The 15,305-nt window shown below is 42.1% G+C and overlaps 4 protein-coding genes across 5 annotated transcripts; 3 read left to right on the forward strand and 1 right to left on the reverse strand.

The window, feature by feature from the left end:
• The first annotated feature begins 810 nt into the window (after positions 1–810).
• On the forward strand, positions 811–6,506 carry LOC128727663 (pyruvate carboxylase, mitochondrial). Of its 2 annotated transcripts, XM_053821599.1 has the most exons (7): positions 811–1,163; positions 1,245–2,497; positions 2,940–2,987; positions 3,830–4,227; positions 4,313–4,572; positions 4,647–5,752; positions 5,839–6,506. In XM_053821599.1, exons 1-7 carry the CDS (start codon positions 811–813, stop codon positions 6,009–6,011), a joined length of 3,591 nt encoding a protein of 1,196 aa, XP_053677574.1. In that variant the 3' UTR covers positions 6,012–6,506. The 2 variants fall into 2 exon arrangements, with proteins under 2 accessions (XP_053677574.1, XP_053677575.1); XM_053821600.1 differs by lacking the exon at positions 2,940–2,987.
• Positions 6,507–7,218: 712 nt separating this feature from the next.
• Positions 7,219–8,310, forward strand: LOC128724316 (collagenase-like). Its single transcript, XM_053818045.1, has 3 exons — positions 7,219–7,362; positions 7,439–7,901; positions 7,973–8,310. The coding sequence occupies exons 1-3, from the start codon at positions 7,219–7,221 to the stop codon at positions 8,308–8,310; spliced, it is 945 nt and encodes a 314-aa protein (XP_053674020.1).
• Positions 8,311–10,753: 2,443 nt separating this feature from the next.
• On the forward strand, positions 10,754–11,678 carry LOC128726048 (collagenase-like). Its single transcript, XM_053819832.1, has 3 exons — positions 10,754–10,813; positions 10,896–11,313; positions 11,383–11,678. The coding sequence occupies exons 1-3, from the start codon at positions 10,754–10,756 to the stop codon at positions 11,676–11,678; spliced, it is 774 nt and encodes a 257-aa protein (XP_053675807.1).
• An 893-nt stretch (positions 11,679–12,571) lies between these two features.
• Positions 12,572–14,683, reverse strand: LOC128726864 (H/ACA ribonucleoprotein complex subunit 4). Its single transcript, XM_053820705.1, has 2 exons — positions 14,590–14,683; positions 12,572–14,510 (listed from the first exon to the last, which is right to left on the reverse strand). The coding sequence occupies exons 1-2, from the start codon at positions 14,597–14,599 to the stop codon at positions 12,952–12,954; spliced, it is 1,569 nt and encodes a 522-aa protein (XP_053676680.1). The 5' UTR covers positions 14,600–14,683; the 3' UTR covers positions 12,572–12,951.
• Positions 14,684–15,305: the final 622 nt, after the last annotated feature.

Below are 15,305 nucleotides of genomic sequence, written 5' to 3' on the forward strand. Positions count from 1 at the left end.
ATTATGTGCACGTTTTCTTGTGCAGCACACTGTTCGTTCGTGCTTATGGCTAAGCGTTGACCCCAAACATGGCAAAGGATCTTCAAACATTTACTAAGGCGATAAAAAATGAAATATAGAACGTACGGATGTACAAAAGGGACATTAATGTTACTTTCAATATAATTATGATTATTTTCATCAGATGGTAACATAATTTTCTCCTCAAATAGACAAATGTCTGGCGAACGCTAAAATCAAACAAAATAGAGAGTTTGTTATTTTAATCGCTAACCCATTTTTTGTTTACCTAGACTGTGGCGGCTTATCAACTACATACATTTACAAATCAAACACAAGCTGTACTTTGGAATTGAATCAAATATACTTCTAAGCGAACCTTAGCCCTGAGAAAATAGCAATATCATTCGATATTATTTGTTTTGGAAAAGAAATTTTAGAAAATCTATATTTATTTTATAACATAGACAAAATACGGGAGTCTAACATACGCGTAATGTGATAATGGTAATTATAGCATGATTGACATAACTTGTTCTCAGTACAGTAATGCAAATTAGAACTTAATTCTTCATGTATTATACTTATTCTATCGTAAAAACTCTAATATTATACATCACAGTAGGCTTTAAAGTACGCAATGATTTCAATTGTTCCTATTTCCATTTCTAAATTTTTGTTTTTATTTTTGGTTTCTTTTCCTTTTGATATTGACAAACAGATATTATTTGGTAAAAACCTCCATTTTCAACCGTAAACAAATTGTTTGCATCGAGGTCTAGTGATATAAGACGACAATAAATTACGAAAATGCAGCTGTTCAGCGCCCAAATTGCAGTAGCCGGCTTGCGCCGAACCAATCGTGCTCGGCTATGGGCTATGCGTAAAAATGGTTACTCAAGCCAGGTGGAATATAAGCCGATCCGCTCTGTATTGGTTGCGAATCGCGGCGAAATCGCAATCCGTGTGTTTCGTGCCTGCACGGAGCTAGGAATCCGTTCGGTGGCCGTGTACTCGGAACAGGACAAGATGCACATGCACCGTCAGAAAGCAGATGAATCATACATTGTGGGTAAAGGACTTGCCCCGGTGGAAGCGTACTTGAGCATTCCGGAAATCATTCGAGTGTGCAAGGAAAACGATGTTGATGCCGTACATCCCGGGTAATAATCCGTTAGACAGACAGCCCTTATAAATGTTTAAAAAAACATATGCTAACTATGCTCTGTTCGGGTTTGTTGCAGATACGGATTTTTGTCAGAGCGGTCCGACTTTGCTCAAGCAGTAATTGACGCCGGTTTGCGCTTCATCGGCCCCTCACCAAAGGTTGTACAACAAATGGGCGACAAAGTCGCCGCACGTAAAGCTGCCATCGAAGCGGGTGTTCCAATCGTACCCGGTACGGATGGGCCAGTCACCACCAAAGACGAAGCAGTTGAGTTTTGTCGTAAGCATGGGCTTCCTGTCATCTTCAAGGCTGCCTACGGTGGAGGTGGTCGAGGTATGCGCGTTGTCCGCAAAATGGACGAAGTTGAGGACAACTTCATGCGTGCCAGCTCCGAAGCAAAAGCTGCCTTCGGCAACGGTGCAATGTTCATAGAGAAATTCATCGAACGTCCTCGCCATATCGAGGTGCAGCTGCTCGGTGACAAAGCCGGTAACGTCGTACACTTGTACGAGCGTGACTGTTCCGTGCAGCGACGACACCAGAAAGTGGTGGAGATTGCCCCCGCTCCTCGTTTACCTATTGAAGTAAGAGACAAAATGACGGAATATGCTGTCCGCTTGGCACGGCACGTGGGCTACGAAAACGCTGGCACAGTCGAGTTTCTATGTGACGAGTCTGGCAACTTTTATTTCATCGAAGTCAACGCACGACTGCAGGTGGAGCACACCGTGACCGAGGAGATCACCGGTATCGACCTGGTGCAGTCACAGATACGAGTGGCTGAAGGTATGACGTTACCTGAACTTGGCTACACACAGGAAAACATTAAACCCCAAGGATATGCGATCCAGTGTCGAGTTACAACGGAGGATCCTGCGAACGATTTCCAACCAAACACGGGCCGTCTGGAAGTATTCCGTTCCGGTGAAGGTATGGGCATTCGACTAGACAGCGCTTCAGCGTACGCAGGTGCTATTATTTCGCCGTATTACGATTCTCTGCTGGTGAAAGTGATATCGCATGCGTCCGATTTGCAATCATCCGCCGCGAAGATGAACCGTGCTTTGCGCGAGTTCCGTATACGCGGTGTTAAAACAAACATTCCGTTCCTGCTGAACGTGCTGGAAAATCAAAAGTTTCTGAACGGTGTGCTTGACACGTACTTCATCGATGAGCATCCACAATTGTTCCGCTTTTCCAAGTCGAAAAATCGTGCCCAAAAGCTTCTTAACTACCTCGGCGAGGTGTTGGTAAATGGTCCCACTACACCATTAGCCACGAAGCTAAAACCCGCCGAAGTTCAACCCCACGTTCCTCACCTGCCATTGGGTAAGTTGAACATTTCACTCCATGGACTCTTGTCCCCATAAGATTATGAAGCAGTAAGCAGGATTTTTCATGGTGTGCGTTTGTTGTGTGTCGTATTTTGTTCGTTATATTTCTAACCTGTTTTTTTTCTAATTGTTTAAACAAAATCTGTTTTTTTTTTCTTTTTTTCTGTTTTATTTCTATTAAAAAAATCGTGTGTTGTTTTTGTGGGTGTAATTAACGACTTTATTTGGTGTTTTAAATGATCAACCTTTACACCATTTGAATTGACAACAACGACAAATCTATGTTAACTATCGGTGTGTTGATTATAAATGCAACAACAAAAAAATCACCGTTAAATTTGCCGCTATCAATTATTATGTGTGTAAAATAAAAAAAAAACATACGGATGGGGTTGAACCAAACGCACCACCGTTGCAATCCAAAATTTCACCAATAGACCTGTCGCCGGAAGCACTGGCCGAGGAGGAAGAGGGTATAAGAAAAGGTATAATGTCTCTGTCACTCTTTCTCTAGCTAAATTTTAAAACTAACTCAATAAGATGCTAATTCATTGATCCACTAACGCTATTACACTTAATAGACCAACTACGCTTATACACATTATAGCAAATACTACGAAACAATATATTTATATACATGTACATGCTCACTTGGACCTGTTCGCAACCCGGTCATGTTTGAAAGTTTAAAGTAGTTTTTTTTTACAATTTATATTACACATGTTTCGCGCATTATTGTTTACATATTTTTCCATACAAAGTCACATCTTCATTTTACATAATGATGGTCTACAAGATCTTCGCTTTTCTAGACTAAGAACTAATAACATAACCAATAACATTACATATTATATACACGGGTTACATAAAACGGATTGCGTATTTAACTGGTAGAATGTTGGTCTTTGACCACACTCACCGGTCGGGAAAATACTTCCTCAACACTACTTGTATCTTACTAAATGGTTTATCTAAATCTGAACATAGATCAACTATATCATCTCTCTACCAATGGAGCTAATGTAACATTACTTGTTGCTTGTTGAGTTGGTTTGTACATTTCCTGTGAGCTTTTGGCTATACGGTAGGATATTAAAAATGTACATAAATCCCTAACAGCTACACTTTGTCAATTATTCACATCTCGCTGCAATACGTACACAGTTGAGCACAGTGAGATATACAATTCATTTAAAATTCCTTATAAACTACATCATTTAACGTACACTTTATGCATTCGGTTTAATTATTCTTTTCGTTGAAACCCTGAATCTGAACTTTGGAATTCGAATCGTCCCAGGAGCAATTATTAACTACGTGCATACAGTTACAGAGCCACCGCGCGGTTTCAAACAAATTCTGCAGGAGCAAGGCCCAGAAGGATTTGCAAAGGCGGTGCGACAGCAAAAAAATCTTCTCCTCATGGACACGACGTACCGTGATGCTCATCAGTCCCTGCTAGCCACCCGTGTGCGGACGCATGATTTGTTGAAAATATCACCGTTTGTGGCGCACAAATTCAACAACCTCTACTCGCTCGAGAACTGGGGAGGTGCAACATTCGACGTGGCTCTTCGCTTTTTGCATGAGTGTCCTTGGGAACGGTTAGAGGAAATGCGAAAACAGATACCTAACATTCCCTTCCAGATGTTGCTGCGCGGTGCAAATGCTGTCGGATATACGAACTATCCAGATAACGTGGTTTACAAGTTTTGTGAACTCTCGGTACGATCGCTGGAATGCAGAAAAATCTCGCTTGTACTGGTGTAGAAGTGATGTTTCGTTTATTTTTTGGCGATTATTTTTGTAGGTTCAATGCGGTATGGACATATTCCGAGTGTTTGATTCATTGAACTACCTGCCAAACTTGATCCTCGGCATGGAAGCGGCTGGTAACGCTGGTGGTGTAGTGGAGGCTGCAATCTCTTACACTGGCGACGTAAGTGATCCGAAGAAGACCAAATACGACCTGAAGTACTACACGAACCTAGCAGATGAGCTAGTCAAAGCTGGCACGCACGTGCTGTGCATTAAGGATATGGCAGGATTACTTAAACCTCAGGCAGCACGGTAAGAATAAGGCGGGGTTGGCTGGGTGGGCGCTCTTGCTGATCAATTGATTCTCCTTCTTTCCACAAGCATAGGTTGTTGATATCTGCTATTCGTGAAAAACATCCCGATGTGCCTATTCATATTCACACTCACGATACTTCCGGTGCGGGTGTCGCTTCAATGCTAGCCTGCGCAGAAGCTGGAGCAGATGTGGTCGATGTCGCTGTCGATTCGATGTCGGGAATGACATCCCAGCCCAGTATGGGTGCAGTGGTTGCATCTCTTCAGGGAACCGGACTCGATACCGGCATGCAGCTGTCGGATATCAGCGAATATTCTGCCTATTGGGAACAAACGCGTACGCTGTACGCTCCCTTCGAGTGCACGACGACAATGAAATCGGGCAATGCCGACGTGTATATGAACGAGATCCCCGGAGGGCAGTATACGAATCTGCAGTTCCAGGCTTACTCACTTGGATTGGGCGATTTCTTCGAGGACGTTAAAAAAGCGTACCGTGAGGCAAATCTTCTGCTTGGGGACATCATCAAAGTGACGCCTTCTTCCAAGGTTGTGGGCGATTTGGCCCAATTCATGGTTCAGAATCATCTAACAGCCGAACAGGTGCTGGAGCGGGCAGAGGAGCTTTCATTCCCCAAATCGGTGGTTGAGTTTCTTCAGGGAGCCATCGGAACCCCACATGGCGGTTTTCCTGAGCCGCTGCGATCTCGCGTGCTAAAAGATATGCCACGCATAGAGGGACGCCCGGGAGCGCAGCTAGCGCCACTCGATTTCGATGTACTGAAAAAATCGCTCCAAGAATCTCACCCCGATGTGCAGGATCGTGATGTTATGTCAGCGGCACTCTACCCACAAGTGACAAACGATTTCCTAAACTTCCGCGATTCTTTCGGTCCGGTTGATAAGCTGGATACGCGCGTTTTCCTCACCGGACCTAAGGTGGGCGAAGAATTCGAGGTATCCATCGAGAAGGGCAAGACACTCGGATTTAAAACACTGGCCATGGCCGAAGATCTAACCGCCAACGGTGAACGTGAGGTGTTCTTCGAGCTCAACGGTCAGCTACGGTCGGTACTGATCCGAGACAAGGAAGCAGTGAAAGAGCTGCACATACATCCAAAGGCAAATAAGGGCAACAAGAACGAAGTTGGTGCCCCAATGCCGGGCTCTGTTATCGGTAATTTACACCTTCCGTTAACATGCAATGCACCTGCCGTGCTACTTTACTAAATTCGTTCCTTTCTTAAATGTTTATATTTGCAGAAATCAAAGTAAAAGTTGGTGATCACGTTGAAAAAGGTCAACCACTGGTGGTGCTGTCGGCGATGAAAATGGAAATGGTTGTCCAATCACCGCGGGCCGGTGTTGTAAAAACGCTGGAAATTAATAACGGCATGAAGTTAGAGGGCGAGGACCTGCTGCTAACATTGGAATAAGAAAGCATAGCCAAAATCTGCCTTTAAATCGCGCTACTTACCCTTCAGAACTAGTGGCTTAATCCAACGCTCAAACAATCAACAACGGCGGCAGTACTTGGCTCAGTGATCTAATCCTGTTCAAATGGCTAAATGTGTTCAATAGTCGATTGTCAATATGTTTTTTTTTTGTAAATTGCAATTTGTCCAGTCTATCACAGGTTCGCTTAACCGACGATATCGCTTAACCATCTTAAGATCCGCCAACTCAGCTATATTGATATACATATATACATATGGAAGAGAAAATTTAAAATTTAAGAGCAAAGCTCGCTTTCATGCGGACATTTTTGGATGAACTTTTCATAAAGCCATTATCATCCATTCTGTTATATCTATTTTTGTTGATATTTACAAGCAAACAAACTATTGTTACGTTTTTCTTCGGGAAAGGGATGGCAAATATATGTGTACTACACGGATTATGTTGTTAATAAGATAATCTTTTAATAGCCCAATCAATCAGTGCGTCATTCCAGTTCCATATCACATCCCACGATAAGACGTTAAATTATGATGAAGAAAGTGTATTTGGAAAACATCAGCTATTCTCTTTTCGTTACGTACGTATTTATGGAAAAACGGCGTCTGGACCAGCACTTTAAAAAAATCAGCTCCTTGTTATCAGCCTACGTATCAGTGGCACGTTCAAGATAGTGCGTCACGTATCACCGTCATCGAGTTTCCTTAAAAAAGAACAAGTTTCCTCCTGCACTGACATCACTTGCTTAACAGGGTCATTCATCAGGATTACTAGTCTACCAAACATCCGCCAACACCCAAACACCTTGCATCTGGGGGAGAAAATACATTGATAAAATACTGTTTAACTATTCGCCGAAGGAAAACAATTTTATTCGTTCACTCTCTCTCTCTCTCTCCCTCTCTCTGTCTATGCTCGTGTGCGATGAGTGTATTCCACTGTTCGGTGGGGCAGATAACATCAAACCTATGGTGAGATTGCCTGCACAACAACCTTTTCCACTTGCATGTGCCTTAAGATCGAGAACCGTTGTCGATCTAATCACAAAATGGGCCCCTTCCTGCCATACACAGATATAAGAATGTTCCATCGAGCTGCTCACCATTTCCGTTTGGTAAACTCGCTGTTCCGCGCATTCCCGGTGCACACCAGCATTGGCCACTCTAGCTAGCATCCTGAGGTAGAATGGATCTCGAGCGGACGGTCAGATGGTGCACCACGCTACTGTTAACGAAGAAGCAGCCCCATTTAGCCGCCAGAAGACTAGTGATACTGTGCCTCAGTTTATCAGCGATCGACAATGTCACGTGCACCGTGATGGCTAGAAAGGTACTGCTAACCGTGGCACTATGGAAGGGCGCGTGCTGCGCATCTCAGAATGTTCTATCAACACTTTCAAAACCAGCTCTCTGCCGTTCCCGTCCCTAGGCATCAGGCTCCTTCCACCACGCGCGAACTGCTGGCAAAGATCGTCAACGGTCAAATGGCGCATCAGGGGCAGTTTCCATGGCAAGTATCGATCAGAGCTGCTCTCGGTCGTTCGGTAACGGTGTGTGGCGGTTCGTTGATTGACGCTCAGTGGATACTTACGGCAGCCCATTGCGCCAACGACTATAACGTCTTTCAAATCGGGCTCGGATCAGTCCATCTAAACATGGCGCGGCTTACGATGTCCACGGTCAGCAAGTTTATACATCCCGAGTTCGATCCGTGGAAGCTTACGAATGATGTCGCTCTGATACGGTTGCCTTCGACAGTGCCCTACAGCCTGGAAATACATCCCATAAGGCTTCCGATCGGTTTGCCTTCCAAGGACCTGTACATCGGCCGCAAAGCTACGGTTTCCGGTTTTGGGCGCACATCCGATGGTAGGGTAACGATTGGTTTCGATCGGCATCTGGCATCTAGCTTCGTTTTTACAGCTCCATCTAACTTTTAGCCGTTCAGTCGATATCAACCGTGCTAAAGTTTGAGTATATGCGCATAATTTCGAACGCGGAATGTGCCAACGTTTACGGAGCATCAATTATACGCAATACTACGCTCTGCGCCATTGGATGGGAACGGTCAAACCAGAACGTGTGCCAGGGCGATTCTGGAGGTCCGATGGTATTGCAGCAAGACGACAGCAGTTGGGTTCAGATAGGAATCGTGTCGTTCGTATCGAGCCGTGGCTGTAGCACGGGAGATCCATCCGGATACATACGTGTTGTCAACTATTTGAGCTGGATAGCCAAAACCACTGGTGCACGTGCTCTTGCTTCGGCGTTGAGCTAACAAGCTTTCGAACTTAGTTTCAATTCAAAACCCTTCTCACACAAAACCACCGAATATCGGCTTAAAGATGATCCGAAGCACTGCCCGGTCTGGCGTTTGGCTCATCGTAAGTTACACTAACTAGCGCAGTTTTCTCATCCCCGACAGGAGAGCAGTTGATAAAGAATGTCCAATAAAAGAAAGCTAAAATAGTACTATAAGCTCCGACGCCATAGCACGCAAAACTTCTTCCTATGCATTCCTTGATTTGTACATTTTCTGCATTTTGTTTTCCTTCAGCTCATTTACGTGTATGCAGGCATGGTCTTTACAGGCAGGCAGTGGAGAGGCATTATTTTTGGTTACGTTCCTGATTGTAATGCAGGATAACCACATATGTGATATCATATAACATGTTATATAATACGATATTAAAGTATCTGTGTACCGTACGCACTGTGGGACGTTTCCCTTCTTTCACTCTGCTTAAACCTCTAATAATCGTGTAAATTAGTGACAAAGAACCGAAGCAACATCCTGTACCGCGATCTTCTAAATAAGCGTAGGTAACAAAGCGGACCCTTTCGTATGAGAAGTATAAGCAGAGCAAAAGGAAAAAAAAACTCATGACATCGAATAAAACCACGTAGAGTCATCGAATATTGGTGTATAGGGTGTAAATACTCTAAAATCGTACCGCATAGTTTTCTTATAAATAAACATGGTTATCTTTTTCAGCCTTCAAACTCTTACAAACAGGTTGACTGACGGTAATGTTGGAGAAGTAGTACATGGGATTGTTCCATCGTTCCGTCGATCACCACAAACATTGATGAAATCCTATAAAAAAGCAGATTTGTTTGGTATGATGGTTTCATTTTTTTATTTAAATGCAACCATTATGTTTATTTTTTCTTTATACCAAAAGTACGCGATTTTCAGTCCGCATCTTCCATCAAACAAAAGTAGATGGTTTTGCTACAACCCCTTTTACGGGATGTCGAAAACTCTCTCAAAATTCACATGAAGAACACATGTAGCATAAAGATATATCGCATAACATCTTGTGGGATAGATGCACAAATTTAAATTAATCACCCATCATGAATGATATTTGAGGTGATGGCAAAAAAGAACTACTTTACAACGATCTGGACCTAACATCGGCGTAGATGAAATGTAGTAAAGTAAATTACTTTTAAAATGCTGCTACGTGAGTAAACGTGCGAGCTAAATCCTGGGCTTATATGTAAAAAAAAACAAATGTTGTTATTCATACTGCTAACGCGTGTTATGATAAACCTGCTTTGGTTTTGCACATTCGCACGTTTCAAATTGGTTTACAACCATGTCGTCATTTAATCGATCACAAGGCGTAAATAGAATCATTCAAAACGCATTCAAAGCGCCATTCAATATCGAGTATTCGTGTGATCAATCACTGCTGGCATAGGTATTAGGTCACACCTTAATAATTATTTCCAATACGATGGCCATTGAAACATTCCGAATAGGGATCTGTTTGAGTTTATCCATTGAAAACCAAAATGAATGATTCATGAATATTAAAAAAAAGAATAATAAATATTTAAAACATATACATTTTTATATGATATTTTAATTTAACATATAACCGAATCAAGCCCGCTCTCAGCGGCTGTTGGGAGGAAATATCTTTCAGCTCACAAATAATCATACAAGTCTAAATACGGCCAAGCCGTTATTAAATAAATAACAATAACATTAATTTAACAAATTTGAATTGAAGTATTATTTATCTTATATTTTTTATGTATTTAAATTTTTAGCAAGATTTCTTCACTTTCCCAAAAACATTATCATAGAAATACATGTGCCCATTCGCATTAAATTGTTCAAATATTAAAGTGCCGTCGAAAGACTACAGAAACAATTTTGATACATTAAAATAAACCTTACCAAAAACAAGCTACTAGGTAAACGTAAGCAAATATTAAGATAATTTCATGCATTAATCTTGGTTAATGTTTTAATCGATAGAAAAGCATAGCAAGTAACAGAATGTTCAACATGGTGCTACGAATAGCAAAAAAAACCTTAAATGATAAATCTTAGCTGAATAAAAATGCATTGACCAAACAATGTGAAATGCAATGTAACCAATAACACGCTAACCATCGTATATGCCGTGATATTCCGTGATTGATCTATTATAGATATCCTACACATTCGACAGCGACAACACCATACGGTAGACATTTTGGGCGGAAACATGATTGATAAAACCCACGACCCCGCAAAGGAAACGTTATACCAAATACTTATCGCGCGGAAACCCCAAACCGATCGGAACAGGGAAACGCAATCAAATGCTGTATATAAGGCACTGGATTCCGATTGACCTCCACGCAGAGAGTCGATTCACGACGTCGAACGTAACCAAGTGGTTTTGGTTATACCAGTGCATTTTATTTCACGCCACGCCATGAAAACATACCACGCATTATTATTGGCGGCCGTAGTATGCAGTGTGTCTTCGCTAGAAGTGAGTACTAAGTGAGACACAATAATCCTTGCTGTTGCTGCTCTATACAACAAGCTGATCGATCCGTTTTTTTTTCTCTCAGATTCAATCGGACCGTAGCCCTCGCATTGTGAACGGCATCAATGCTGCTAATACGCCATACAACGTGTACGTGCTTTACCTGAATTCTGGAAATTCAGGATTCTTTGGCGGTGGTTCGCTGATCTCCGATCGCCATGTTCTGACAGCGGCCCAAAACATTGCTGGGTTCGTACGCTGGGAAGTTGGACTAGGAAGTACCGTCTTTGGTCAGTTAAGCATCCAACAATCCACCCAAGCCATTGCTCATCCCAATTTCAACACTGCAAACCGGGCCAACGACATCGGTTTCATCGTTCTACCGCAACCGGTCGTCTTTACGGCCCTCATAAGCCCAATTCAGCTTCCCGTCCTGGGAAGGAATCTGCCGTATGAGAACGAAGAAGGCACGGTAGTTGGATTCGGCTTCAACGCTGTTGGAGGTAAGTTGGACAGCATTCTAGTCGTGAGAGATAATGTTCAATTTTGCACAACCTCTTACGGTTTACCAGGACAAACCCGTTCGGACTTCCTGAAGGTTGCTTACCAACGCGTCATTCCCGATTCGCGCTGTGTCGGTGTCTATCAAATTACATTACCGTACCACTTCTGCGCCGAAGATGTCATCCAGCGCTCCAACGTGTGTAACGGAGATCTTGGAGCAGGATTCGTTGTTGCAGAGCGTCGTGTAGATACGCTGGTTGGCGTTGCTTCACTCATAACGGCCTCGTGTGATTCTACCACTCCGACCGGATACACGCGAGTTTCACAACATCGTCAATGGATCCGTGATAACACTGGAGTCTAACCCCTGCTACATTCTGTATTGTTCAAAGTTAACAATCCTTTGGCTGGTGATAAGCACCTGTTGCTTAATAAAAGAAAAATGCTGAAATAATCAAATCAACAAAAGAGCATTCAGCTGCGTAAATTGTTCGACGAAAGAAAAACAACAAAACTTTTCTTGGCAAAATAATGCAAGAGAAAGCAGTTCAACGTATGTTCAATATTCGCAGTACAAGACAGTGTTTAAATAGTGCTTGTTGTGTTCTTCTTGTGTTGTTGTGGTTTGTTTGATGTAAAGTAATACGCACAATTATAACCAAACAGCGATGTTTCAAAAAAAATAATAGGACCAAAACCAATGCAAGCAGAGCTCCTTCAAGGACCCGATCCTCCGTTGATCGACACTCAGCCACTCAGTCGTGCCGCACTCACAGTCGACATACATAACCAACTGGCTGCGTCCGTAGGCGTGTGCCGTTCCGCTAATGTCGGCTGCGTGCTCAACAACTGTTTTTTTAGGAACAGATTTCATCAACGCTATCCATCTTTCTCTTGCAATAATATACTCAAAATAGAATGAATTGGTTGGACAAATCCAGTAACAATTCGCAACTAGATGTATTCAGTAGACTAACTACTGCTCTCAGCAAAGTTTGGTTTTTGAGAAGAGGCTACATTTTTGAGGAGTCCAATGCTGCTAATATGCGATTTAATATTGTAAAATGTTTCGAGCTTTGCTAGTATAGAATATAATCATTTCTGCTGTTCATTAAATAACAGTTTCAAATTTGATAACTAAAATGCTCATGTCATCCGCAAAGTTCGCATCATTCAACGTATAGCACCCGCAATTCTCTTAGTATTTCATCGTTTATTTCTTATTCCTAATACACTAGTTCATTATTATATGCATTTTAACCTAAAACTATGTAGAAGAATCCTATGAACAAAATCATACGCATTAAGAACTGAGAACTTCTCCTCCTGAATTACTCAAAAGAACATTTTTCTCTTTTTTAGAAAAAGAATATCGCGCAAACTTTTCATATTGAAAACATCGTGTTGCTTCTTTTTGATCATGCTGTTGCTAGTTCTAAAAACAAAATCATCTTTTCGTTTTCAAAAGCTTCACACGATAGGTCTATGATGTGTGTATGCCACGAATGTGAAATAGTAAAATTTTCGTATGTTAGATAAAAACCCAAAAATAAATTGAACAAATGGATTTCACCCGATAATAATTTTTGTACCTGAAACTATCGGGTACTTTTCCTTGATGTAGGCGGTTTTCTTTCCTACTCTGCTGTTTCCTCAACTGAATGACTATGGTCTTTCTTCTTTTTCTTCTTCTTCTTTTCTACGTTTGTGTCATCTTCGACGCCCGTTTGGTCCATTTTCTCTTCTTCATCAGCCACATGCTCGGCATCTTTTTTCTGTTTCTTCTTTTTCTTCTTCTTTTGCTCCTCGCCGTCATCTGCCGGAGCTTCCGCAACACTATCGCCCATAGTGTCACCGACACTTAACTTTCTTTTACCACCGGCAAGATCATCCATGCTTGCAACTCCATTTCCATTCGCTTCCGCAGCTGGCCGGTTATAGTCTGTGTAACTGTTCAACCAATCCTTGGGAGTGTTCTCGTTTGGTTTGCCGTATTTATCTAATTTGCCCAAACCTATGAGCTGTTTCTTCATGGAAGCCTTTGGCCCAAGGCCCCACTTGCGAGGATAAGTGTCGCGTTCCATGATAACGCGTTTGATTTTAGCAACGACTCCATGATCGCAACCAGCCATGGTGGCTGTGGTCATGAGAGCAATACCCAATGCAATCGCTTCTCCCTTTGTGGTCACAATCACGATCTCTTGATCCAGTTCGATTCCGTCTTCATATCGCAGCACACCTGGCAGCAAAATCTTTGCTCCGTAGCACACCGCATTCACCGAACTGTCCTTCATGATGATGCGTTTGTGGCCAACGAGCAGACCTTCTAACGGTTTGATCACCCGACGGAGCATGGATTCATCCTTATGGTTTTCATACAGATACTGCGCATCAAGCACATCATGCATCGTCACCATACCATCCTTTTCCGACTGAATACCGGACCGTACGCGACGCAGCTCTAACATCTGCCCACCGACACCAAGCACCAGACCCAAGTGAACGCACATTGTTCGAATGTACGAGCCGGCTTCACAACTTACCCAGAACACTCCCATGTTTCGTTGGTCGTTATAATCCAACAACTTCGAGTCGTACACAGTTCGCACTCGCAGTTGTCGCTTGACCGCCGAAATCAATGGTGGCCGTTGGAACAGTGCGCCGCGAAGCTTTTCCAGACCCTGAGTCACTTTGGCAACTTTTTCAACGGCGGAATGGAGTTTAAAAACTGCTACATACTCCTTACCGGCGCTCTGTTGGCTCTTAACTAACCGCGTAGCCCGATCAATACAAACGATCAGACAACCGGTGACCTTCGGATCCAGCGTTCCCGAATGGCCCGTTTTGTTCACCTTTAAGATTCTCTTAATCCACGCGACAACCTCGTGCGAGCTAGGGTTCGATGGTTTGTCTAAATTGATGAATCCGGCCGAAACGTAGTCTTTCAATTTGCGATTCAGTGGAGAAGAGCCAAACGGAAGTGGAGTGTAGTGGTTCGTGCGCACATTTAGACGATCGAAATGTTTCAGCAGTAAAGGCCATTTCGATGTCTCCAAAGTTGCGATAGCTTCTGATGGTTTTAGTTGAAAGTCTCCAGACCGTTGTATCTCTCCCAAATTTGCTATTTCCTCCGTTTCTGGTTCTTGCTTAACTTTCTTCTTTTTCTTTTCCTTCTTGATGGGCGAGAGTGCAATATCTAAAACACACAATTCAAATAACTCAATTTGGTTTAAGGAACAAAGATATTAACTAGCATGTAACAGGCGTAAGCTTACCAACTTCCATGGCGAAGAGTTGTTTATTGATTGGAACAACAAAGGCCAAAATAATTCCGAAATGCAACAATGATTCTACCAGGAGCGTGATCGATCCAACCACGCGTTTTTAAAATGAACACGCCGGGCAGGATTTTGACGTATAACATTTAGAGGTTAGGAAAACAGGCTAAGGAAACAGATACAAATACGTATGAAACAGAGCGAGATGACACAACCGTCAATGCATCGTGGTTTTTCATCGATTTGTTTTCATGAAACGGGTGACCCAAAATAACTTCAATCTATCAAAACATCGACCATCGAGCAATTTGACAGAATCGATTATATCGAAAACATGTGCCATTCCATTCAAATACTTGGATTGGTATGCACATACTTTGTAATTCCCCAATATAATTATGATTTATCATTTAATAGAAAATTTAAAAAAAATGTTATAACAAAATAATCAATTCAATCAATAATATAATAATAACATTTCATGAAAACAAAATGACTGTTTTTCAAAAAATTTCATCAATGCCTGTACAATGATATGTTTGAAAAGGAATTGATGAATACTTTTACCCAAAACAACACAACGATTCCTTTTTCATGTGCGTTTAAAAAAAAATTATTTTCATATATAGTAACAAAGTGATTTTAAAGATTTAAAAAATATTTCACATAACATTTGTTTATTTCTCGTCAAATTTTTGATTCATTGCAGCAAA

This window comes from Anopheles nili, chromosome 3, assembly GCF_943737925.1.
Source record: "Anopheles nili chromosome 3, idAnoNiliSN_F5_01, whole genome shotgun sequence".
NCBI classification, from domain to species: Eukaryota; Metazoa; Arthropoda; class Insecta; order Diptera; family Culicidae; genus Anopheles; species Anopheles nili.